Source organism: Phoxinus phoxinus (assembly GCF_949152265.1).
Source record: "Phoxinus phoxinus genome assembly, chromosome: 13".
In the NCBI taxonomy this organism is placed as follows: Eukaryota; Metazoa; Chordata; class Actinopteri; order Cypriniformes; family Leuciscidae; genus Phoxinus; species Phoxinus phoxinus.
Window position 1 is genome coordinate 17,397,396 of NC_136888.1, and position 24,111 is coordinate 17,421,506.

General features: G+C 36.6%; 2 protein-coding genes across 20 annotated transcripts in view; both read right to left on the reverse strand.

Moving 5' to 3' along the window:
• Positions 1-759, reverse strand: part of ryr2b (ryanodine receptor 2b (cardiac)) — a gene marked incomplete at its 5' end in the record, with an annotated part of 67,276 nt that extends 66,517 nt beyond the window's left edge. The window contains one exon of the mRNA XM_079632154.1: positions 715-759. Within this exon, the coding sequence (XP_079488280.1) occupies positions 715-759 (45 nt within the window). The remainder of the gene's footprint in view (positions 1-714) is intronic.
• Positions 760-1,468: 709 nt separating this feature from the next.
• Positions 1,469-22,548, reverse strand: actn2b (actinin, alpha 2b). 19 transcript variants are annotated; one of them, XR_013800117.1, is made up of 24 exons: positions 22,253-22,548; positions 18,120-18,234; positions 17,733-17,852; positions 17,455-17,541; positions 14,341-14,428; positions 14,090-14,168; positions 11,347-11,428; positions 10,316-10,401; positions 10,024-10,140; positions 9,842-9,934; positions 9,536-9,766; positions 8,736-8,883; positions 8,478-8,628; positions 7,200-7,308; positions 6,957-7,097; positions 5,862-6,044; positions 5,642-5,776; positions 5,274-5,453; positions 4,680-4,826; positions 4,466-4,486; positions 4,175-4,252; positions 3,820-3,986; positions 2,885-3,043; positions 1,469-2,767 (listed from the first exon to the last, which is right to left on the reverse strand). XR_013800117.1 is itself a non-coding variant. In XM_079633979.1 (24 exons), the coding sequence occupies exons 1-24, from the start codon at positions 22,376-22,378 to the stop codon at positions 2,609-2,611; spliced, it is 2,901 nt and encodes a 966-aa protein (XP_079490105.1). In that variant the 5' UTR covers positions 22,379-22,548; the 3' UTR covers positions 1,469-2,608. The 19 variants fall into 19 exon arrangements, 18 of the variants coding, with proteins under 18 accessions (XP_079490105.1, XP_079490099.1, XP_079490106.1 ...); XM_079633979.1 differs by having other exon boundaries at positions 3,820-3,885; XM_079633973.1 differs by lacking the exons at positions 10,316-10,401; positions 14,090-14,168 and adding an exon at positions 13,760-13,835 and having other exon boundaries at positions 3,820-3,885; positions 10,024-10,109.
• Between the last annotated feature and the right edge of the window lie 1,563 nt (positions 22,549-24,111).

The window sequence follows — 24,111 nt, forward strand, 5'->3', positions numbered from 1 at the left end:
AACGCACGCACACACGCACACAAAGTTAAGGCTTAATTAAGGCTCTAATTAACACAATCTAAAACAATTAATTATTTTTCTTCACTTTACTGTTACAAATGCATGCACTAAATGACACTGTGAATGAGTGGAAGCATGTACTGTATCTGTGTAAGAAAGAGAGAGCACATTTATCTCTGTTTTAGAGATATGGAGCTGAGAGTGGATAGCTCACACATCCAACAGACTCTGCAGTTCCTCTGTTACTGATAACACAAAGTAAAAATAGACACCAGTGATATGGGTAAAACTCTCTCAAATGTGATTTCAAACACTGTAAATCACAATATTCCATTTTATAATTGTATATGACAACAGACACAACCATTAATGATAAATACACAAAGTTATGAGTAATTGCTCAAGCGTAAACATATCATCAGTATGAAATTGTTTTAAATATCATTGATAATGTCTGTGGAGCGAGTTCGTGTTTCCATATGAATGGCCAAAAAATGTCTCAGATATATTCCATCTGTAACCCATCTGCTAACATGTAATATTCATGGTCCTTGAAGTTAATTAAGTTCCTATAACATCAATCTAATAACAAATCCAATTGCAATTTAGTAATTAGCCCTTTTACTGTCAGAAGTTACAAATGTAGCATAAAGAAAGTTAACACATTATTAATTGCATTCAAATTTGCATTATAATAAAGTCAATTTTACTTACAGTTCGCAGAAACTGGATTTCATCTTCCGCATCTCCAATATCCATGTTCAGTGACTATATGTAGCCGGACTTTAGGGATCTGTGTGTAAGAACCAGAAGACTGAAGAACTCCTCTCACCAAGCCGCAGGTGCTGAACTCATCCCAGGACAGGGAGACCACGATACCACCCATCATGAGATAATGCTGCTGAGATCTGATAAAGTTCAACTGGGAAAGAAAGGGATTCTCCATATTTGGTCTTTACAATGGAGAAAGCTAGCAAGCAATAAATAAAGAAATAAAGAAAAGAAGAAAGTAAAAGCATATAGAAAAACATGTAATTATGCTAAACATGTAAAAAAAAAAAAAGGCAAATATTAATGTGAATAAACTTCAGATATTTTAGATAAATTCTAGGGGTGCCATTAATTGTGGCCAACGTGTTTTGGATAATTTTTTGTATTTCATAATGTGATTTGACATTACAAATCACACACCCCTTCCAGCCCCCCCCCCCCCCCCCGCCCACACACACCCCCCACACATTTTTTGAATGAAATCAAAAGGATAAACAATACAGATTTATATTTTACAGCCATTTTTTATATCTACCAGGTGTGCTATTAATTCTTACCAAACTGTATAAATATATAAGTAAAAACAAAAACATTCTAAATTATGCAACATATTATAAACATTTACGTATTTTATATTAAATAATTATGCTTTATTTAAAACATTCAGTGTGTAATAAAAGCAGAGACTTGATCTTTTCATAAGTAAGCTTTATTTAATTTATGTCACTGTAAAACACACATATTTGGCTTTCTTGATCACATAATTCAACACCAAACATTCACAAATCACTTGGTTAAAACTGATTTTGACAGGTTAACAAACTGACCACAAATAAATCAAGTACACTGTCACCGTATACTGAACTAGTGTGACCTTTAGGACTTTGGTGCATTCATAAATTATGGCAATACAATAAAACTGTTTAATCTCCCAACATTTTGAAAATGACAATTCATCCCAGATTACTTTTCCTAATTATAGTTGCAGGAAAAAGCAGAGGGGTTCAGAAAACAATTGTTTGCGTGTTAAGCAGACTGTTTGATATTGTTCCTAAGGGTTCACATACTGTACTTTTGTCCTGTAAATTCAGTATATTATCGTAATTGTTGGTTATTCCTTATTATTTGACAAGCACTATCTTAAATTGACACGTTTACACTTTCTGCAATCACCAAAGTTTCAAGTGATAATTATATTGTGGAAGAATTGAGTTGAGCCACTTCATGTTGCTTTTTTTGAACCAGGCATATATATGTACCGGTAATATAGAGATAATTGAGAAATATAGTGCCAGTTGGGTGAATAATATAATGTGCAAAATCATTCATACTGGGGAGGTGGGGGTCAGAGTAAAATGCATAAAACCTAAAATGCAACATTAATCTTATTTGATTTCAGTGTACCTACTGTATTTGCTGTAATATAAGTGACATGCATGTGACTGTTCTCTGTATCTTACTGTAATAGCCCACATAAAGGAGAGTAAAATAGTTTTCCAGGCCTTAGATTCAATAAATTATAAGATTCAGAACAAAGTGATTCTAAAATTCCCAACATTTTGTGGGGTTTTGTCACAGATGAATAACCTCTCCATTGCCTTCTTTTAGCTTCCTTGATTTTTTTCATTTCCAGACTGCATTCCATTGCATTGGCTTATTAAACATTTCATATCAACAGTCTAGCAAAATACATCAACTGACATTCAAAATTGAAGTTAAGTTCATTTGTTTATTTGGCATGTTTTCATTTCATGGGGCTGTGGATCTGATGGGTAAATAATTTACTTGGTTAACAAGAAGTGAGATGGGATTGTAAAGGTCAGCGGTGTCGATGGAGTTAAAGGTCACTCTCTCCGTACAGGGCAGTGGAGAAGGCAGTGTAGTCCAGGGCTCCGGGCAGGGCCCCGGGGCCAGAGTATGGGGGCATCCTGCTGATGCAGTACTCGGCCTGGTCTGGAGGGAGTTCTCTCCTCAACTCATCTGCCAGAATATACGGCTGTACAAGACACAATAAACAACAGATAACGCATATGGAAAGAATATGTGAGCTCCAAAAGACTGTTCTGAGAAACTTTGAGGTTAAGTAAATAATATAACCCACACACACACACACCTTGTCTGCAGCAAGGATCCTGAAGGAACCGATGACCTGTTCAGCTGTGTCTGTGTCTGCTGTCTCTCTGGTCATGAAGTCAATGAAGGACTGGAACGACACAACACCTGAAGTGTTTGGATCAACCAGCATCATGATCCGAGCAAACTCCACCTCACCCTGAAAAACACACATACATATAATTCTAGCAGTTACAAATGCATACAGACAGTATATATATTTAATGTAAATACAAATATTGAAAAATATTTACAATCAAATATATTATCCATAAATCTTAAAAATCTCAAATGCATTTGATAAGCAAAACTGTATAAAATAATAATAGAATATATTTTATATTAATTCATACATAATTTTATATTACATAATTTTATACTCCACTAATTTTTCTTACATCATTGCCAAAATAGTTGTTTCTTAATTTAAGCATGAACCTCACCAAAAAAAATTTTGAATTACATTTTTCGTTACATTCGTAAAAATAATGTATTTTTCTTAGAAAATTTTACTGGAAAACAAGACAAAAATACTGGTTAAAATTATTATTATTTTTTTTGTAAGAAATGAACCTTGTTTAAGGCCCTACCAGATCATAAGTGAAACAAATGTAATGTCCGCAACACTGCGTTTAACTCCCATATTTAATAAAAAAGGCAACGTTTCGACCCTGCTGGGTCTTTTTCAGGCAAATGGTGGACACGTTTGATGAAGGGATATATATACAGTATATATAAGTCTTACAATCAACTGACCCACCCTGTGATTTCAATTAGTTTAATTAGGTCTAAAAGGCCTAATAGCCCCACACATTACTCAATTGAGAGAACACATCCATACACATTTTTTACAAACTTATACATCTCAAAAAGGGGCTTTTTAAATTTCAATATCCCCAAAAGAGTGCATAACATTGCTATCCACAGATATCCTACCAGATCATAACCCATCGAGATCAGACAGGCCCTAAAGTCATCAGAATCCATCGCCCTATTCTTCTTCTGCATGGGAAAGGTTAAAGGGCAAAGGTCGAGGGTGCATGGGTGACACAGCAACATTGTAGGAATAATGAAGCAATGTATAGTAGGGAAAGAGACAGCCCCTAACACAGAGACACACAGATGTACACACAAAGAGACAGCACACAACCACAGACACAAGAAAAAACACAACAGAGGTACATCAGAACTATATTCTGCCGTCCAGGAAATGCATATAATCTGCATATATAAATCTATGCAAAGAACTACATTTTGGGGTTAAAGAGTTAGAGGTCATGTTGGTTAATACCTGTTTGTCATTTCCTAAATGCCCAAGACTGATCAGACATGCTTTAAACTCATCAGGTCTGAGTTTATCCCTCTCTTCCTGAGAGCAGGACGTTAGTAGAAATAAAGAAAAGTCAAAGGTGATCAATAAGAAGATAAAACGTCACAACATTTCTTCATAAGGTATAAGAGGCAGTATAGCAGTAGTCATACTTTACATCTTGAAATCTGATTTTACTGCAAATTATCTCCCAATTCAAACTAAATTTGTTCCAGTTATTAAACAACTTAAAGTGAATGGAAAGACAATTACCACTCTTGCCTTGTGAAGCCTCTGAAGTGAATGTGTAAAATAAAGCAAATATAAAATTGTTGTCTCAGTTGAAATTAGAGAGATTTACAGATGTTTGTATAATGCTCAGTCTAAGGTGAAGTGTTTAGTTTAGTTAGGATAATTAAATAACGATTAGTATAGCATCCATTCAATAAAACACGTGTCTAGTGTACGTAAAGGCCGAGTACAGCACCCGATCAAAGTGGTTGAAAGAGGATCGGAATTCATTCATCTGCTCCTGGCTGATGCCTTTTGCATCACGTGTCAGAATTTGAGTCTCGATTTCATTAATAGTGCGAGCGATCGTAGTTAAAAGGAGTTCCCAGCCAACACGAATATGCTGCAGAGGAAAGAGAAATACTGCTGTAAAAACCAGGATCAAGTGACAAATCAAATGTGATATAGATATAGATCATTTCTATGTACAATACATAAAAAAATGTGTGGTTGGTAAGATCTTTTATATTTTTGAAAGTCTCTTATGCTCATCAAGACTGCATTTATTTGATCAAACACGTAGCCAATTTTTTGTGGAATCCACGATAATTTTTTTCAGGATTCTTTGATGAATAGAAGGACAACATTTACTTGAAATAGAAATCCTTTGTAACTTTACTGCAATTTTTACTCAATTTAATGTGTCCTTGCTAAATAAAAAGTATTAATTTATTTGGAAAAAAAAAATCTTACTGATCCCAAAAGTTCAAAGGTAGTGTTCAGTACTATAGGTTTAAAAATGTGTTTATGATTATGCAAAAGAATGTGTAATAAATGTGTGTATGAGTACCTCCATAGTGTAGTTTGTATGTTTGTTGTCAAAGATAAGTGACTCCTGGATAAGTTGGTGGTCTCCCTCCAATTTATCTATGTTTTGTTTGTAGCTGACAATCACATGCTCGTACTGCTTCAGCTGGGTCATCTGATCCTCCAGAGTCCCCTCCATTGCCATAGAACAACGACCAATTTCCTGTCAGACAGACGAACGATAGAATGATAGATAGATAGATAGATAGATAGATAGATAGATAGATAGATAGATAGATAGATAGATAGATAGATAGATAGATAGATAGATAGATAGATAGATAGATAGATAGATAGATAGATAGATCCTTTTTTGTGGACATTGGCACAAGTCATATCTAGGCCACGCACCTCCATCCTGGTCTGTATCCATGGTCCAATGAGGTTGGCTTGGGCAGCAAACTGGCGCCTGAGCCTTTCGTTACCGTGCTGTCTCGCTAACTCCTCCTGCAGTGCACTGTCGCGCTGGGGAACCAGCTTCTTCACCTGAATGCACAAACGCACATCATGATCATGTTTTGTAGATTACAGAAATGTGATTAGAATGCCTTAGAAGGGGTGTGTGTTTAACCTTGTCCCACTTGATGGCAATCTCTTCTGTAGTTATGGTTCTGTAGGGGTTGGTAAGATCTCCATGGATGCCATAGCTGTGGGAGATCTTCAGGACTTCCTGCTGAATGCCTAGGATCGCCTGCCTCTCTGCATCCGCTTCAGGAAGTGTGGACTTAAACTGCTCGTGAGCAGCTATCAGAGTCTACACACAATGGATTACAATGGATTTTTGTTTGTTTGTTTGTTTTATAAAAGTTTGGGGTAGGTAAGATTTTTTGTGAAAGGAATTAATACTTTTATCCGTTAAGGATGCTTTAAATTTACCAAGTTTTACATTTTAACAAACATATATATATTTAAAAATAAATGCTTTTGAACTTTATATTCATCAAAGACTCAACAATGTATCAAGGTTATCGCAAAAATATTAAGCAACATAGCTGTTTTCAACATTGATATTAATATCAAGCATAGCGTTAGTTCTGGCTTGTCACGTTAGACAAGCTCGCATCAGCTGACTCTCAGCTGATCCACGTCTACCTATAGGAATGCGACCGTATACATATATAAGCTCCTTCAGTATTATCAGCAGCTATCGCGTTTCTCAGAAGCTAATTACCCTCCTCCATCCCCAGCTCCTCCTCTCATCCAGTCAGGATTTGGCATTCTGATTCCCCTTGAATCAGAATAAATTCTCGAATTATGTTGTACTTTAAAATCTTGAATCAATGATATCTGCAATACATTAATGTTGGTTCTATTCTGTTAACCATAAGGGGGGTTATTGCTGCTCTCCCTGCTCTTATCCATGCTAGGCTGCATGGATGCGCAGGGAGTTCTCGCCCAGAACAGAACCATACCGCCAATCCAAACTGTATGCTAATTGTCAATCGTCTAAAAATGTTTCTTGAGCACCAAATCAGCATATTATAATGATTTCTGAAGGATCATGTGACACCGAAGGCAAATTTAGAAAAATTAAAAGAGATTAAAATAGAAAACAGTTATTATATTTGTAATGGTATTCCACAATATTACCGTTTTTTTATGTATTTTGTAGAAATAAATGCTGTCTTGGTGAGCATAAGTGACTTCTTGCAAATGTTTTGTGTACCTGGACCTCTTCAATGGTGTGCACTATGAACATATCCTGTAAGTCTTCCATGGCTCCTTCCATCCAATTATTAAAGGGTGCGGATCGCTTTGCGTATTCCAGAAACAACTGCTCCACCGTCTCCAAAAGTTTCTCTGTCCTCTGCAGAAATGAAACACAGATTCAAACCTTTCTCGCTTTTTTAAATATCTTGATTGATCTAAAATATGTAGTACAAAACAGGTTGGGACACACACAGCATACCTCCAAAGCCTCTCTGCGTTTCTGGGTGAGTGTGCCCAGTTGGTCCCAGAGGTCACAAATACTTTGACACCTTTGATTCACTGATGCAACATCATGATAGTCCAGCTCACTTTAAGATAAATAAGATAGAGAGAGAAACTTTAGGCCATAATATTGCATCAGCTATACGGTCTGTCCCCATAGTGAGATGTAGTACTCACTAACTTTGGATTGATTCTACTTTAGTAACATTTTCTTTCCTTTTAGACCGCTTGTTAGTTAAGGTTTCTTGCATCAAGGTTTTTTGCATTATTCATGATTCTCTCTAATTCTAGCTGTTTTTGGTACTGAACCTCGAAGACTGCTGTTATGATTGGCTAATTACATTTCAAAAAGTTTCTGTTTGCTTTTTGTGTCCAAATGAATGTTGGTATGCTAATCATTATAAGTATGCTCCATAGTTTATCAGTAACGTCACCCTGTACTAACTGAGACAGCATAAAGGTCAGAAGCTGACAGTCACTTGCTAAATACATGCACACACTCATATTTTAACAAGGCCTGCAGGGAGATAATGAATGCTAAAATAGAAAGCCAGTGATTCAGACATCAAAGTATGCTGAAAGCGTGGTGCGTCTATATGTGTGTTAGCTATGGATAAGCAGTGTGAGAGACATGAAGCTTTCCAGACACTGTAAAGTGACGAGAAACTGAATGTGACAGGTTAGTTATAAGAACAAAGTACTTGTACACTCTACACTACCTTTTAAAAGTTTGAGGTCGGTAAGATTTGTCTATTATGCCCAGCGAGGCTGCATTTATGTCATCAGAAAATACAGTAAAAACAGTAATACTGTGCTATTTAATAACAATTTAAAATAACTGTTTTCTATTTTCAAATATGTTTCAAATGTACTTTTTATTTTTAAAATTGACTTCACTGTCACATGATCCTTCAGAAATCAGTCTAATATGCTTATTTGGTGCTCAAGAAACATTTCTTTTTATTTTCAATATTTAAAACAGTTATGCCACTTTGTGAAAAGCAAAATCCCATTTGTCACGATTCTTTGATAAAAAGTTCAATATTTTTTAATGTAAAAGTCTGTTCCTTTTGATCAATTTAATGCAGTCTTGCTGAATCAAAGTATTCATTTCTTAAAAATAACACTGACCCCAAACCTATGAATGGTAGTGTACAGTTAATAGTACCGGTATACACTAAAATGAACAGTTCAGCAAAAAAAAAAAAAAATTATAAGTATTTTTTAAAGAGAATAAAAGACTAAAAAGTCATACTTGAGTTCCTGAGCAATAGCAGCGATCTGCTCGACTCTGTCTTGGTGGGCGGAAAGGTCACTCTCAAATGCCTCGTGTTTCCGCAGCAAAGCTCGAACTTCCATTAAAGATGCTGACTCGTAGTCCTTCCGGCTCAATATCTCCTCCTTACCTATTGCAAAACGCACATAAAACATATATCAAGCATCATTTAGCGGACACTTTTTTTATCCAAAGTGGTTTACAGTACAGAATGCTGATATTTCATTGATGACTCACCGGAAGCCCAGGTCTCATGGTTTGTAGCTTTCTGTCTGAATTTCTCTGCTAGATGGTCCAATCTTTCCAGTCTCCTGATCTCAGTAAGCAACCATTCCTCATAGCCCTTCTCTGCCTGGTCCAGTCCCTGCCACGCACTCGTTATGTCCTACATAGACAAAAACCTAATTTTATATGTGTATGTGCTTGTATTATTTGCTTGAAAAAAATGCCCACCCAAAGCTAGCAACTTAGATTTTAATATATATATATATATATATATATATATATATATATATATATATATATATATATATATATATATATATATATAAAATACAATGAAAAATAACAAACATAAACATATTTTGATATGCACAATAAGTACACAATAAATATTGAAATAAATATTGAAATGAATAAATAAATAAATAAATACATGTTAAAATTTACAAAAATCAAAAATCAATACATATTAAAATAAATAAATATTAAAAGCTAGTAGACGCGTGTGTGTGTGTGTGTGGTCCAGGTATTTGCTACGCTGTTGAGACCAAGTGATAGTTAAACCTGATATTTGTGACGTGGGGACAAAATTTCAGTCCCCATGAGGAAAAGCTTATAAATCATACTAAATGTTTTATGTTAGGGTGAGGTTTAAGGGTATAGAATATAAAGTTTAAGTATAAAAAATCATTATGTCTATGGAAAGTCACCATAAAACACAAAAACCCAACATACGTGTGTGTGTGTGTGTGTGTGTGCGTGCGTGCGTGCGTGCGTGCGAGCGAGCGTGCGTGTGTGTGGTGTCAAACTCTCACCGACACCATCTTGCCCTCAGAGGGCATAAATGCGGGCCGGTTGCTGATGCGAAGTTTAGTCTGCAGGGTGTTGAAGCTGATCTCTAGCTGACACTTCTCCTGCACTTTGGGAGGTTTGTGCATCCTGCGGTAATCTCGGAAATCTTCCAGCTTCCGCTGCATCTCTATCATGGTCTTCTCCGCCGCACGATTCTCCAGCCAGGGAATGGTTCGTCTGATCCACTCCAACAGCTGGAGAGTAGAGGAATATTGATGAGAGGAGAGAAATGTGTGTCTGTGGGATACATATCAGAAATGTCTCCTAACCTCACTAGCCAGTCTTTCATAGTCCTCCATTAACTTCTCATTTTCCTGATTCACTCCTAGGATCTTACAGATCCTGTTAGCAGCAGTTTCAGCCTGAGGGAGAGAAGCAAAGTAAGATCGGAGGGCGAGATGGATTAAAATATAGCTGATTCTCTCATCCTAGCACACACAGAACTCAATACCTGTTCAGCTCCAGCAAACGCATGGTAGAAGCAGGACACATATGTCATAATAGCTCTCTCATCGGGCTTAGGGGTGCTCAGGATGTCTGCAGGGAGAGGAGAGGAGCTAAGGAACAACTACATGAAGTGATGGTGGCAATAGTGTGTAACGGAGGAAAATTTTAATACTACTACAAGAAAACACAAGTCGTGTTTATCTGCAAAAAAATGCGGATAGGTCTATATGGACTAAAGGGACCATACACTCGGGTGTAACTAATATTTCTAGAATAAGCTCAGGGATCAGATGTACCTTCTGAGCCTCTGCAAACGTGTGATAGTAACTGGAGATATACGTCATGACTGTCCTCTCATCTGGCCTGTCACTGCTAACTAGGACTGTAGAGCAAAAGCCAATTTTTGTAATATTTTAAAGTTACAAGTAGGCAAATTATTGCTTGTTGCTTATTTAGAATTTGCACCCAAGTTTTCCAACCAAAATTCATTTTAGGTAGTTTTTCCTTGCAGTCAACTGTGACAAATAGACTTAGTCTGCCATATATTTTCATAGTGTTTCATAGTATTTAGGTAGTGTCAAATGTAGAACATTTTAGCATAAAATTATAGAGCTGCACGATCGTGGATAAATTGAGAATCACAATTTTTTGTTTTTGTTGTTGTTGTTGCTTCAAACAGAGATCACGATTCTCCCATGATTCTGAACAGACAAGTAAACAAAATAATGTAATTTACTAGAGGTTCTGAATTAATTATTTAAAAAAAGTTTTGAATGAATGATTAAATGACTCACTCATAAATACTTTATTTGTTTCATTACTGGATGAATCAGAGTTCATGAACATTTATAACAGTTATAAATGTTCAAAGTCATTTATAACAGTCACCTGTCACCACCTGGTGTCGTAACGATGTAATCGATGCAATCGTTATTTGAAGCGTCAAGTTACTTTCAAAAGTGCTTCGCTCTATTTTGATCGCTTCTATAGAAATCAGTGTTTATATCTGAACAATACACTTTTATCCCAGTACTTCTGTAAATAATATGAATATTTCTAACACAGAAATAACTAAACTGTGTGGCTGAATAGACTGTTTGTAAAGCTGTTTCATATAAGCCTACATGAGAAGACAACTGCTCTCTCTGGGTCAGCGGCAGAGACGATATCTGAATGCTTCAGTGTGATTTTATCAAAGGTTTAATAGACACAGGCAAATTGTCGTCTTTTACGAATGAGGTCGAGTGGGTGTTTGGATCAAGATTGCAATCTTTTAACGATTAATCGTGCAGCTCTAATATGAAGTAGGCCTAATGAATTCGTTTACCCTCTGCATCCAGCATTTTGGGGATGTCCAGATGTTTTTCAGCAATGTCAAATGCCAGATTCAGATTACCCAGTGGATCATCCTACAGAAAGACAAAAGGAGAGAAATGGCATAATTCTTGACCAGAAAAAAAAACATAAGAAATAAGACATCACTGAAAAACTAAATCAAGTCAACATAAATCAAAATCCTTTTCCATGCAAAAGTGAGGGTAAGTATTCAAGTGCCACCAGAGGAGAAGGAAAACATTCAAAATAGTTAAAATGTATCGGCAAAGGAATTAAGCATAAAATAGACAATGCTATAATACTGGTTTACTTTAAAATATACAAATGCCTTTAAATTACGGTACAATAGCTATACTATAATTCCAACATTTGGATTCAGTAAGAAAAATTCATACTTGTATTTAGCAAGGATGGATTTGATTGATCAAAAGTGACAGTAAAACATTTCAAATAAATGCTGTTCTTTTGAACTTTCTATTCATTAAAGAATCTGATTTCTGAAGGATCATGTGGCACTAAAGATCAGAGTAATGGCTGCTTAAAATTCAGCTCAAAATTCAAATTTATTACATAAAAAAAATAATTATTGTTCATATGCCTTGGTGAACATATGAAACTTTTTTCAAAAACAAAAGCATATGTGCACAAATATCTGTGCAATTCTGAGCAATGCAATGCTGTCCTGCTCTAGGGGTCTGGAGATCAAGCTTTTGTTCTCTGTGTCAATAAAAAGCTGCATTGCATGGACATCAGCAGCTGCAGGGGATCCAGAGAGTCCTGGACTCTCCTGATGCTCGTGTCCAAACTGGGGTCAATGCTAAACACTGGATTACCCCATTCAAGCTCACCTGGAGCCGTCAGTGACAGCTGAAAGGGATAGGCATGTCTGTGTGTGTGTGAGGGGACTTTTAGTCACTCGCTGTTGAACTGACTGGCCCTGACAAGCTAAATAAATCCTTAATCCTCAGTGGTCCAATCTAATTAAAACCATAGTACACATCCACTCATTCACACAGACTTAGAAAATGTCTGAAAAAATCAGATCCTGCTTTTACCTCACACCCTGTTCTAAGCTGATAGTGAAGAAATCAAACCTAGCCGCACTGTACTAACATGCTACTAGAACTGCAGCTCTGGTGATAGTGGTATGTGGATTACTTTCCCAAGTACTATTCTGGGTCAGGATTATTGTAAATCCAAACAGGCCTCTGAGAAAAAAGTTATGGAATGGCTTTATCCAATTGCCTCTTGAGTACCATAACAACTGAAGAGTTGTGTGCACAGAACCATTCAAAAGTTTTAGGTCACTATTTTTTTTATTTTTTTTAAAAGAAATTAATCTTATTCAGCAAGGGTGAATCAAAGAAAATTAGGGGGGAAATGTATCACGGTTTCCATAAAGCAGCACATCTGTTTTCATCATCAATAATAAGAAGAAATATTTATTAAGCACCAAATCAGCATATTAGAATGGTTTCTGAAGGATGTGACACTGAATATTAGAGTAATAGCAGCTAAAAGTTCAGCTTTGCCATCACAGGAATGCATTACATTTTAAAATATATTATAACAGTTAAAACAGTTTAACATTTTAAACAGTTATTTAAAATTGTAATAGTATTTCACAGTAGTATTACTGTTTTTGATCTAACAAATGCAGCCTTGCTGAGCATAAGAAACTTCTTTCAAAAACATAAATCTTACAGACCCCAAACTTTTGAACGGTATAAAGTAAACTAAGCTAACACAAGCTACTTGCTAATTACAGCTAAAAAAATAATACCGGTAATAATAACTACACAAATTTTATTTTACTATCATCAAAACATCTCCATGTTTCAATCTCGGAATCTCAGTCCTGCTCCTACAACATTTCTGCAGTTTAACTTAAACCATAAAACACACCTGAACCAGCTAATCAAAAACTGTCCAAATCATTATAACCATCCGAAGGAAATAGAAAAACATTCTAGATAGACAGCAACTTTTAAAGAATCACACAAAGTACACAGATGGCACTCTTCGTGTGAAGTGCACATCTATCACAGATTCTAATAGAGTTAGCATGATGTAGCTAAGCTAACAACTTGATACAAGAGAAGCCAGTATAGCACACACAAATGAACAATTAGGATACTACTAGGAGAAACAAATTTTTTTTTAAAGATCAATATTTCTCTCAACTTTGTATAGAGTGCTTTTCTAGGCGCAACCAGAGCAACTGCCACTGAAATTAATAGGAATGCTAGCATACAGCTTTGTTTAGGTACATTAGCTTACAGATCCTTGGTTAGAACTAAACTGCAGGAATTTAGATGTCCAGCAGGATTGAGCATGTCTAATCTATTAAATTCATATTGTTACAGAAAACCACATCCAACAATACTATAAACCACGTATGATACCTTCAAGTTCTGAAAGTCAATCAGTTCTGGTCTGTGCCTGTGAATAAGGGCACAGAAGGCCAGTCCATCTTTCCAACTATTGAAGCCACAAAAGCAAAAGAAACAGTGGATTTCTGGTCATGCATGCCATAAATTAGTTGTGAATGAAGAACAGACAAAAGTAATCACGCACACTCATCCTCCAAAAAACATGTTAGACAGATCTGTGCAGTAATATCATTGACAGGGAACATCAGGATATTGTGGCAGACATGTTATTTAACTACTGATCGAAGTGTTAGACTAAATGTCCCATAGGGTCACATGTTAATCTGGGGACACACTTGAGACCTTGTTGAGCTTGGCGTAGTCAATGAGATCAGGCCTGTGCCTATGGATGAGAGCGCACAGCGCCAATCCATCCTTCCAGCTTCACCAGAGAGAGAATCAGGGTCAAGTTGGAATTAACATAAAAATGTAAAACATAAATGAAAATAACAGTGTCTGTTTTTTCATCTAATGGAACAAATCAGATACTCATCTTAAAATACAAAACATTGATATGGCCTAACAACCTTTTTGCACCCAAAAAAGTGCCTCACCTGACATGAAAGTTTTGAACATTGACATTCCTGTAGGGTGCAGTCTTCCTCTGACACCAAAGTAGAAGTCCTTCTTTGGCCGAGGTTTCTGTAAGATTATTAGGGAATCATTATATCATCGTACACATATGACTAACATCTGTTTTGCTAATTACATTTTTAAACTAAATACAGTTATTAAATTCACTATAGCACAAAAATACTATGCTTTTTTTAATTCAATGTTTTCCATAAATAGTTAATTATGAATTTACAGATTTTTAAAAGACGTGGAATTGCAATCCTCTGTATGCACCTTTTGTAATAAATCCTAATTTTTCTTTGACATAAAACTGATTTAAACATTCTTGAGTTTTTGAAATGTGCCACAGATAATAATAATAATGTTTTGCCGTTGTGGTAACACTTTATTTTAGGGTACAATTCTCACTATTAACTAGTTATATTGGCTGTTTATTAGAACTTATAAAGCACATATTAATGCCTTATTCTGCATGACCATATTCTACATCCCTTAATCCTACCCAATACCTAAACTTAAAGGTCCCATGACATGGGGTTATTATATTATTTTATAATGTTTCCTGGGTTGCCCTTATAATGTTAGTATGTTTTTTAGATAAAAAATAGTCATAATTTAGAAACAAAAGGCATTTTTCCTAGCCCAGTTTTAGCCTCTGATTTGAACGCTCTGTTTGAAGGGGCGTGTCTGCTGTGAGACTTCAGTGTAACCTGCCACTGCTGTGATTGGCTGACATGCTTGCATATGAAATAGCTACTTATTACATGTGAAACTCTCTCGAATACTTTTACTACAGTTATTATACGTTTTTACTATTACAGCTATCGAGATTAACAAATCGTCAGAAGTTTTTAAAGTATTTAGATCTATTCCCATCACATAAAATGTTGCTGTGATGAGCATTGCGCAAGCAGATGAGTCTGTTGTTGATCGCGAGAATGAAGATCTTATGGCAACGCAGTTTCTGCACTCTCTCTGCTTTCACCAATGCAAACACGATGATGTAAATACAGTAAGAGCTTCATGTGCAGTGTAACGTGCGTCATTGATTTCATAACGAGTTTGGCAAGTGTCTAGATAAACTCGATCGCGCTGTGTCCATGAGAAAATGAGCTAGAAGTAGGAACGCGTGCGCGCGATTCCTCAGATTGTTCCTTGATCGCTTTCTGTTTATAAGTTAATTTATTCACAATTTAAATACGATTATTTTCATACTAAAAGAAACGATGTGAAGTTGAAATTTTAGTCACTGGCTTAACAACTTACTGAGGCATAAACAGCAGTATTGAACGATTTGAGAGAAAGATTACCTGTCTGAACTTGAACAATCACACATCAGAAAGTGTTGCTTGGTAACGTTAGCTCGATCGATTTATTTTCTGACGTTCGTCGAGGCCAGCTCTGTATTGGCCCAAAGTGAGGAAACAGTCGTCGGTGAAATGTATGCCGCAGACATGCAAAACTTTGGGGAGTTGTGTCGGCGCATTTCCAGAGAAAATGAAATGAATCCACTGGTTCTTGCTTGGATGAAGGAACTAAAAAAAGGCTTCGGTGTTCATTTGTACATCCAATTATTGAGCCATTATTATGCTTCGCTCGCTCAAAAGCCATGATATCTCCCGTGGACAAACTAAAATCGCGCGCACGCGTTCCTACTTCCTAGCTCATTTTCTCATGGACGGGAAATATTCTCTGGGCGGGCTAAGCAGAGAAAGGGGAGGTAACATTTCCTCCGTATGACGTCATACGGAGGAGATTCAAGATCAGCCCTATAGGGATGTTCGCCGGAGTCAAATGTGACGTCACGATATGGGCGTGGTCGCGAACTGGTTGGCAGAAAGAACCAAAACATGTCGCAGACTCGCAGCAGTCTACCTGTGTTTTGTCAGCATATGCTAATTATTTGTCCGAAGAACCAAAAAAGAGATATAAGGTTAAGCTTTTATATAACCAGGGTTCATGTTCTCTGCCTGATCAATATCACCTGACTGAGAATTGGAGCAAAAGCCCGGACACATGGCCAGATTTGACATTCGGCGACATCTATCTGTATCTCATCGACACGCCATCTATGTTTACCTGAGAGTCGATGAAGGCGTACAAATCTTTAGATGCCTATAAATTAAGTAATAATTACGAATATTACTTGTTGTAACTAAGGATAACTGGTAAATATGTTACAACTAGAGTAAAAATACAGGTGTAATTTATCCATGGGCTATATTCAAAATTATCTTACCTCTGATATATAACATTGGTTAACATATACGTAAAATGTATGAATGAAAATACAATAATTTGCCATTAATTTATAAGGGTATGTCAGTGTTATTATACTTCCATTGCTCAGTCACAGCATGCACAAAAAGTTATGTAAACAAACACTTTGACACGTCTTCCGCGGTATTTTGTACAGTTATTCATTCATTAATTAACCCATCAATGCGATAGGACCTACTAGTAACATTTATTTACAAAATTAGTTTTAATTTTTAACGCAAAATGTAGGTAGCAGACGCGATCGTGGTCCGCTGGCTCCCATTGTTTTCCGCTGGGTATAGACGCCTAATTGCAGAAATTCAAAGCTTTCTTTCTTGATTCAGGCTGTTTCGGTACATGATAGAAGCTCTTGGGGTTATTACTCTTATCGAACCTGTTAACACAGCCGATCACAAAGCACGATACAACCATTTTCTTCTGTGTTTGCGCTGCGCTTTAAGCGGTCATTACTTTTCTTCTGCCAACCAGAGCGCGTCGTGACGTCACGGCGAACATCCCTATTGAGCGTCCACTTTTTCAAAGGCAGAGAAAGATAGCAAAAGCTCGATTTACACCGATTGAAATTTCTAGAAATTTGGGGACCATATAAAGGCTAGGGGAACTCATATTAATGTTAAAAAACCTCAAAAAGTGAAAATTTCATGTCATGGGACCTTTAACTACTTCGCTAACTATTAATAAGCAGTAAATTTGGAGTTTATTGAGGCAAACGTCATAGTTAATAGTGAATATGTGTTCCCCATACTAAAGTATTATCGCTGTTGTTTGTGCAGATGTTGTGTCATTTCATGATTGTGATTTATTTTCTTTACCTTCAACAGATATATCCTGAATGGCGAAGCGAAGGATGATGGTCCAAATCATACCAAGAGTCATTTTCACATTCCCATCCACAATTTCTGCAAAACATGTGACGGAAAAATCACTGCTTAAATATATAAAGGGCTGAATAAGTTAAAACTACATACAATTTTGTATTTTAAAACATATAGGACATGCAGTATGTATTTGACGTTCAGAATTAATAACCCGTATCTCCTAATAACTTTATTACAAAAGTATCAGCAATCAAGTTAAAAATAAAGCATACCTTCTGCTCCAATGGAGACCAGTTTCACACCTTTACTGGTGATGAAGTCAAGGGCTTTATTAACATTGGCTATCTTGTGAAAACGCATCTTCCCTCTGTCAGGCTTGGGTAACCTCTCACCTGACAAAATATAGCTTGGTATAAAAAATTTTTGGTATATACTATATAGTGATATAAATATCACTATTTGGTTCAGCAAATTTACTTTTGTTCGATATATACAAAACTGTCAAATATTATATTGTAATCATTACAGTCACATGCTGAAATCATTGTCTAACATGTTCATTGTGTCTGTCTGCTTAACCAATTAAATTTTTTGTGAAGCTGCTTTGAAACAATATGTAAAAACGCTATAAACATGAACTTGAATTAAATTAAATGTACCTGAGATGACTTCAAGCAGCAACATTAGTTTGAGGCCATTCCTGAAGTCGTCCTCTATGTTCTCGATCTGTGTCCCAGCTTTTCTCAGGTGAGAGTTACACCATGCCGTGAACGTCTAGGAAACAAGTACAATGTAATTTAACATACAATCCTCCAAATTCACAAAGAAACTCTTACCAGACAAACATGCAGACTCGCACGCACATCCTCTCAATTTGTGGCATAGCATATGTATTCTACACTCCACATTTATGCATTTAAATGCTACCCTTAACAGAATCATTGCACAAAACCACACTGAATAGTGTCACTAAGCCAAATGTGTGGCAGTAAACCAGATTTGATCATAAGACTGTTAAGTCTTACCAGGTTTGTTGTGATACAATGAAAGCCTTTGACACCACTTTCAGGTCAAAACCTCACTGCACAGGTCACTGCAAACAACAGTGCCAATGAAACTACTCTATGCCAAGAGATGAGGTAGTTCTTCAACTAGTTCTCAAACTCTATATAAAAGAGTGAGGGAAACGAAAACCAAATGTGACTGTCAATAGCAGAGATTCTGTTATTCCGTTATTTAATCAATAATCTTTGAAAGACATTAATTATGAACAGGAAGTGTACTCAGACCAATCAACGAGACAACAGAACAACATTGGCATTATACAATTCCCCAACACACACTTGCACTGTATCTACACTTGAGTTGTACTGATGAGTTCATCCTTCAGAAATAACCAGCACTTAACTACATGTACAATAAGCTACATTGCTAAAAACTGCCAGCTGCTATCATCCTCTGTATCATCCAATAACTGCTTTCCACAACCACTTTAAAAGGATTTGGCCGCTTAAAATTCAGGACATCACATCAGCACCTCAATTCCAGAGTGAATAACACTTTGTCTACTCAGGTTAATGCTTTTGGAATATTTTGGGACCAACAGACCGTTCTAAGTATCATTTAATATTGAGCACAATGACTTCAGAATATCTGCTTCAGGCCTTTTACTACTATACCCCGGTTTCACAGACAAGGCTTAAACCTAGTCCCAGACTAAAATGCATGTTTGAGCTGTTTTAACTGAAAGCCACTTGCACTGATATATCTAAAAATATGTCACTCACTGCCATTGTTTTGTCTCAAGATGCACACCAGTAATGTTTTTTTCTAAGGCATGTCTATGAAAGCTTAAATGTCCTAATTGAACTAAGGCCTAATCATGGCTTAATCTGAGTCCTGTCTGTGAAACCAGGCCTATATGTGTAGACTAGAGCCACAGATAAAGACGCACATTATAACACTCATCCCTATTCTGCCAGCGTCCAAATTTAACACTCATCAAGCGCCAAATTAGTGTTAAAATAGGGAAGTAAAAGACGAAAATACGAGGAACACTTTTAAAATGGGTCTTTACATATTTGTGACAGGTGTAGTTTCATAAAGAGATGGAGTCTGGTTAATCTCATGTTACACAATGAGTTGTGATGCTTCCCAAATATATAAATATGTAGCTATAATAATCCCGCACTGTCATAGGGACGGAATATGAATAAACTTCTTCTCATTTCAAATGAACAGAAAGTTAATTTTTGATCCTGCATACTACATTCGAATTATGGACATATGCAAAATCTAAATGACCAATGTTGTGACACTCAATGCTATTATGCAAAAATGAATGCTGCAAATATTATTTTTATAGAATAAAGTGTGGCTGAACTGCTGCCCAGACCCAAATCAACTGCTACCCTTTGGCCATTTTTTGGACTCAAAAGGCATATTTTTAATTCCTGAAAGCATGCTCAGTCCCGCCACAGTCATTGCTGGGCGGGACCATTGTTATTTTGAAAGCTTTACTGGACTCCAGAGTGCATTCCTGCGAGGTAATAGTGTAAATTTAGCTCTCTACAGAGTCCATTTCTGATAAGGGACCTGATGAAGTAGCTCACACTGAGATGAGAGATACGAGTGAGAATGCGTTGCATATAACACATTTGTTTATCGCATTGCTGCTTCATCTAATCGGAGAGGAAAGAATTTCACTCATTCTGTAAAACTGTAGGGTGTGTCCACAGTAACATGCCTGTGTGGAATGATGATCTCTGGAAGAATAAGAAAGAGTGATTAGACAGTCTCCATCTAACATTTAAAAGAACACGCAGACTTTTCGGGGCTTATTCACCATATATCCACCGTATTTTTATAGTCACAGCATGTACAAATAACAAGGTCACATGAGACACAGCCATCTTCTAACCGTATACATACTGGGAACTATATTCTCAGAAGGCGAAGCACTGCTACTTGGGCGGAGTGATTTGCTCAACACTCTGAGCGAACTCTCTGCTCCTCACCACGGGGCTTCTCAAGTGCTGAGAGCAAATCACTCCGCAGAAGCAGCAGTGCTTCCCCTTCTGAGAAAATAGTTCCCAGTATGTATACGGTTAAAAGATGGCTGTGTCTCATGTGACCTTGTTATTTGTACACGCTGTGACTATACAAATCACAACATGTAAATACGAAAATGTTGGCGTTATTTTGTCACTTATTGGGAGCAGTATGCTAGCTGGAGCCATTTACCTCCAGTCTTTGTGCTAAGCTAGGCTAGCGGTGGGTGCGTCAGACAGAGTTACGGCACGCACGGAGATGAAAAGGGTATGTATGGACGTATCTAACTCTGGGGGATACGGTGAATAAGCTAAAGTCCCAAAAAGTCGGCGTGTTGCTTTAAGCTTCAGAATTAATAAATATCTAAGTTGATTTAACAAGAAAGGATCTGCTAAGTGAACGAGATTCAATTTAAGGCCAAAATGAATTGTATTATCATCCAACTATGGACAAGCAACCACATTTTATTAAACCAGCCAAGTTAAATTGGCTGGTTTATAAGTTAATAATTTAATATTAACAAAAGTTAACAAGTTATTAATCCTTCTTATTTATGAACTGAATGGGCTATTGTGTGAATAATCTGTAACTATCTGGGGTTGTCTGGTATTTTGTTGAATTTAATCATTTTTCAATCACCATGTTTGGAACTTCCAAATAAAAAACATTACAGATTAAACACACGAAAGTGTTCAGCCATGACAATCAATGTACATTTCTTTCTTTGCTACATCAAGAGAATGAATGAATAATTAATCTAGGCAAGTCCACATGTGGATAAAAAATGTCTATAAAAGGATTAAAACTGTGGATTGTTCAGATAAAGAGGGTTTAAGATCACCTGCTTAAGACACAGAGACCCTAAAAAACTAAATAAGGAATCCCCATGTGTTTATAATCCTGACCATCAATACTGTCAAAATAATCTCATTAAATACACCGCGTATAGGCCAAATCTAAAACATTATATGAAATCTATTAGGCCAAAAAGTAGCCTACCCAGACAGCAACAGTATCGGCCCAGATCCGGCCCACATCTGGTACACCTGGAATCCACACAGCCTGGATGTGGGTCGGATCTAGGCCAACACTGTTGCTGTCTGGGTCTCTGGCCACGTCATTTCAGAAAATAGGCTATCTGAAAAACACTATTATAGACTACAAAATGGAAAAGGTGCTGTTTATATGCTACAAAAGAATTCCCCTCCAAGGACACCGGATTAGGCTACTATAATGCCTTTTGGTCGTGGAGTTAAAATTAGCCCCTGCATCCATTCTAATCCCAAGGACGTCATCCTGTGTTGGAAGCATCTGTTGACAGTCCGCATTCCAATCGTATCAGCAACAGACACACAGGGCCGCTATTGTTAGTTCGGTAATCGGTAGCTGCCCGCTGCATCCATCCTGGCGCGCGCTCCCGACGACCAGACCCCTCCGTGACACTAACAGACCACAGAGCCCATAGCGGAACGGCATTCCTTTGTTAACTGTTAACTCGCCGTTAAATGATAAATACATAGGCTATATACAATATATTAAATTATTAACAATAATAATTAAAAAATTATTAGTTTTGATGTTTGAAAGCTTCAATGTCTAGAATTAGTTTAAAAGTGTCGTGATATTTTTAACAAGCTAAATATCTGTAAAGCATAATAATAATAATAATAATAATAGGCTAATAGGAAAGTGTAAAGAATGCTTTTATTCGGTGGTGTTTTGGGACCAAACTTTCTCTTACCTTTCGTTGCTGTTTTTCCCATGCTGGGTCCAGCAGTAAATCCCGGTCCCATTCATCCTCCTGCAACATGTAGTCCTCGGGTTCATATCCATTATCATATGGCACTGAAAGCTCCATCTGATTCATAATTTAACCGTTTTGTTCTCTTATTTGATGGGTAACTTGTGGTATTTGGTTTCTGAGCGTAAGTTTTGGTGTAACTGGACTCTTCAGTATCTCGGGTGTCTCTCTGTCGTTCGTGTTGGTTTCCAGTCTCGCGGCCGCAGTGCTCGAGCAGTGACAGCAATGAGAGGAGCGACTGTCAATTAGTACTGATGGGTCACATGACCCGTTGTCCCTCCACCCGCAGTAAACCAGTCCATGCAGTAAACTCAACCTTCACAAACGTTATTTTAACATGCAAACAACCGTTTCCATTTCGTTAAACAAATGTAAATTTAAGCTATACCTTAACTCATAACATTAACATAACATAAGATCGAATTATGTTATATCATATAGCCTTTAATTCGATGGTCCACTTTAGACATTTATTCTATAAGAAACGTTGCAACTACATGTCAACTAACTCTCATTAGAGTAATCATATTAGACTATATATTAAGGGTTTGGGTTAGTAAAATAAGTTGACATGTAGCTGCAAAGATATGATTTTAAGCAGACAGTACTGATAGGGCCTAATAAGTTCAGTACTCAAGTAAATGCTTTGTTGCTGCCCACCTCTGTATATGGGGATGATTAGGAGGCCATGATGGACAGAGGCCAATGGGCACATTTTATTACAATATTCAAACAATACAGTTTGGCACTCTTTAATGTGGCCTGCCAGATATAGCACTTCAACCGGCATGTGAACTGATCATCTCTTCCTCTTTACTAGCCTATAGTTTTAATATGAAATAAACATGAATGAACATAGGGTATGATGAAAGATTACTGAAAGTTACTGAAATTAGTCTCATGTAAATGCTCAATCAGTGTATCAACTGTTGAAAGATGCATTTTGCTAAATATATGCACTAAAGGTATATTACATATTCATTATATTTTTACTCTTATATCATTAAAAATAGTATATTATATTATTATAAAAACCTCATTATATAAATTGTATATTAATTGTATACAAAGCAGTTAATTTGAACCTTTAATGGTAGTTGTCACAAACCGGCGGTTGATTAGAACACACGATGAAGATGATTAGATTCAAAAGTGTTTAATAATTCACACAACTTAACTCAGAAGATAGCAGGCAATGTAACAACAGTGATAAACCGAAAGGACTGGACAATTCACTAATGATACAAGGGAATTTAAATACAGGGAACAAATGACTAATCAAATGAGTAACCATGGTATATCCAACTAATAATGAACTCGGGCAGAAAAGAAAACAGAAAACAAACACAAACAGAACAGAACTGTGATATGTAATGTACCAGATGACAGGGTTTCCTAGTTTACAGCATAAATTGAGAGAGTTTTTTTTTTTAATCCAAATTAATCGATATTGAATCTATTTGAATCGAGATCGGAATCGAACTGTGAAAATGTGTTGACCCAGCCCTAAAAAATACAAAGTGTGTCTGAGCCTCGAACATGATCAGGAAAGCTATTCCAGAGTTTAGCCAGGAGTAAAATGTGAAAAAGATCTACCGGTACTCTGATATATCCTCTGTATTATCAATAGTCCAGTTTTGTGAGCTTATTGGGGCCCTATTTTTGCTTTTTTTCTATTTTGGTTGAATCTGCTTGTTTGATCAAAAATACAGTAGCCTAAAGAGTATTATTACAATTTCAAATCACTGGTTTCCATGTGCATATTTTGTAAAATGTAATTTATTCCTGTGGATTAAAGC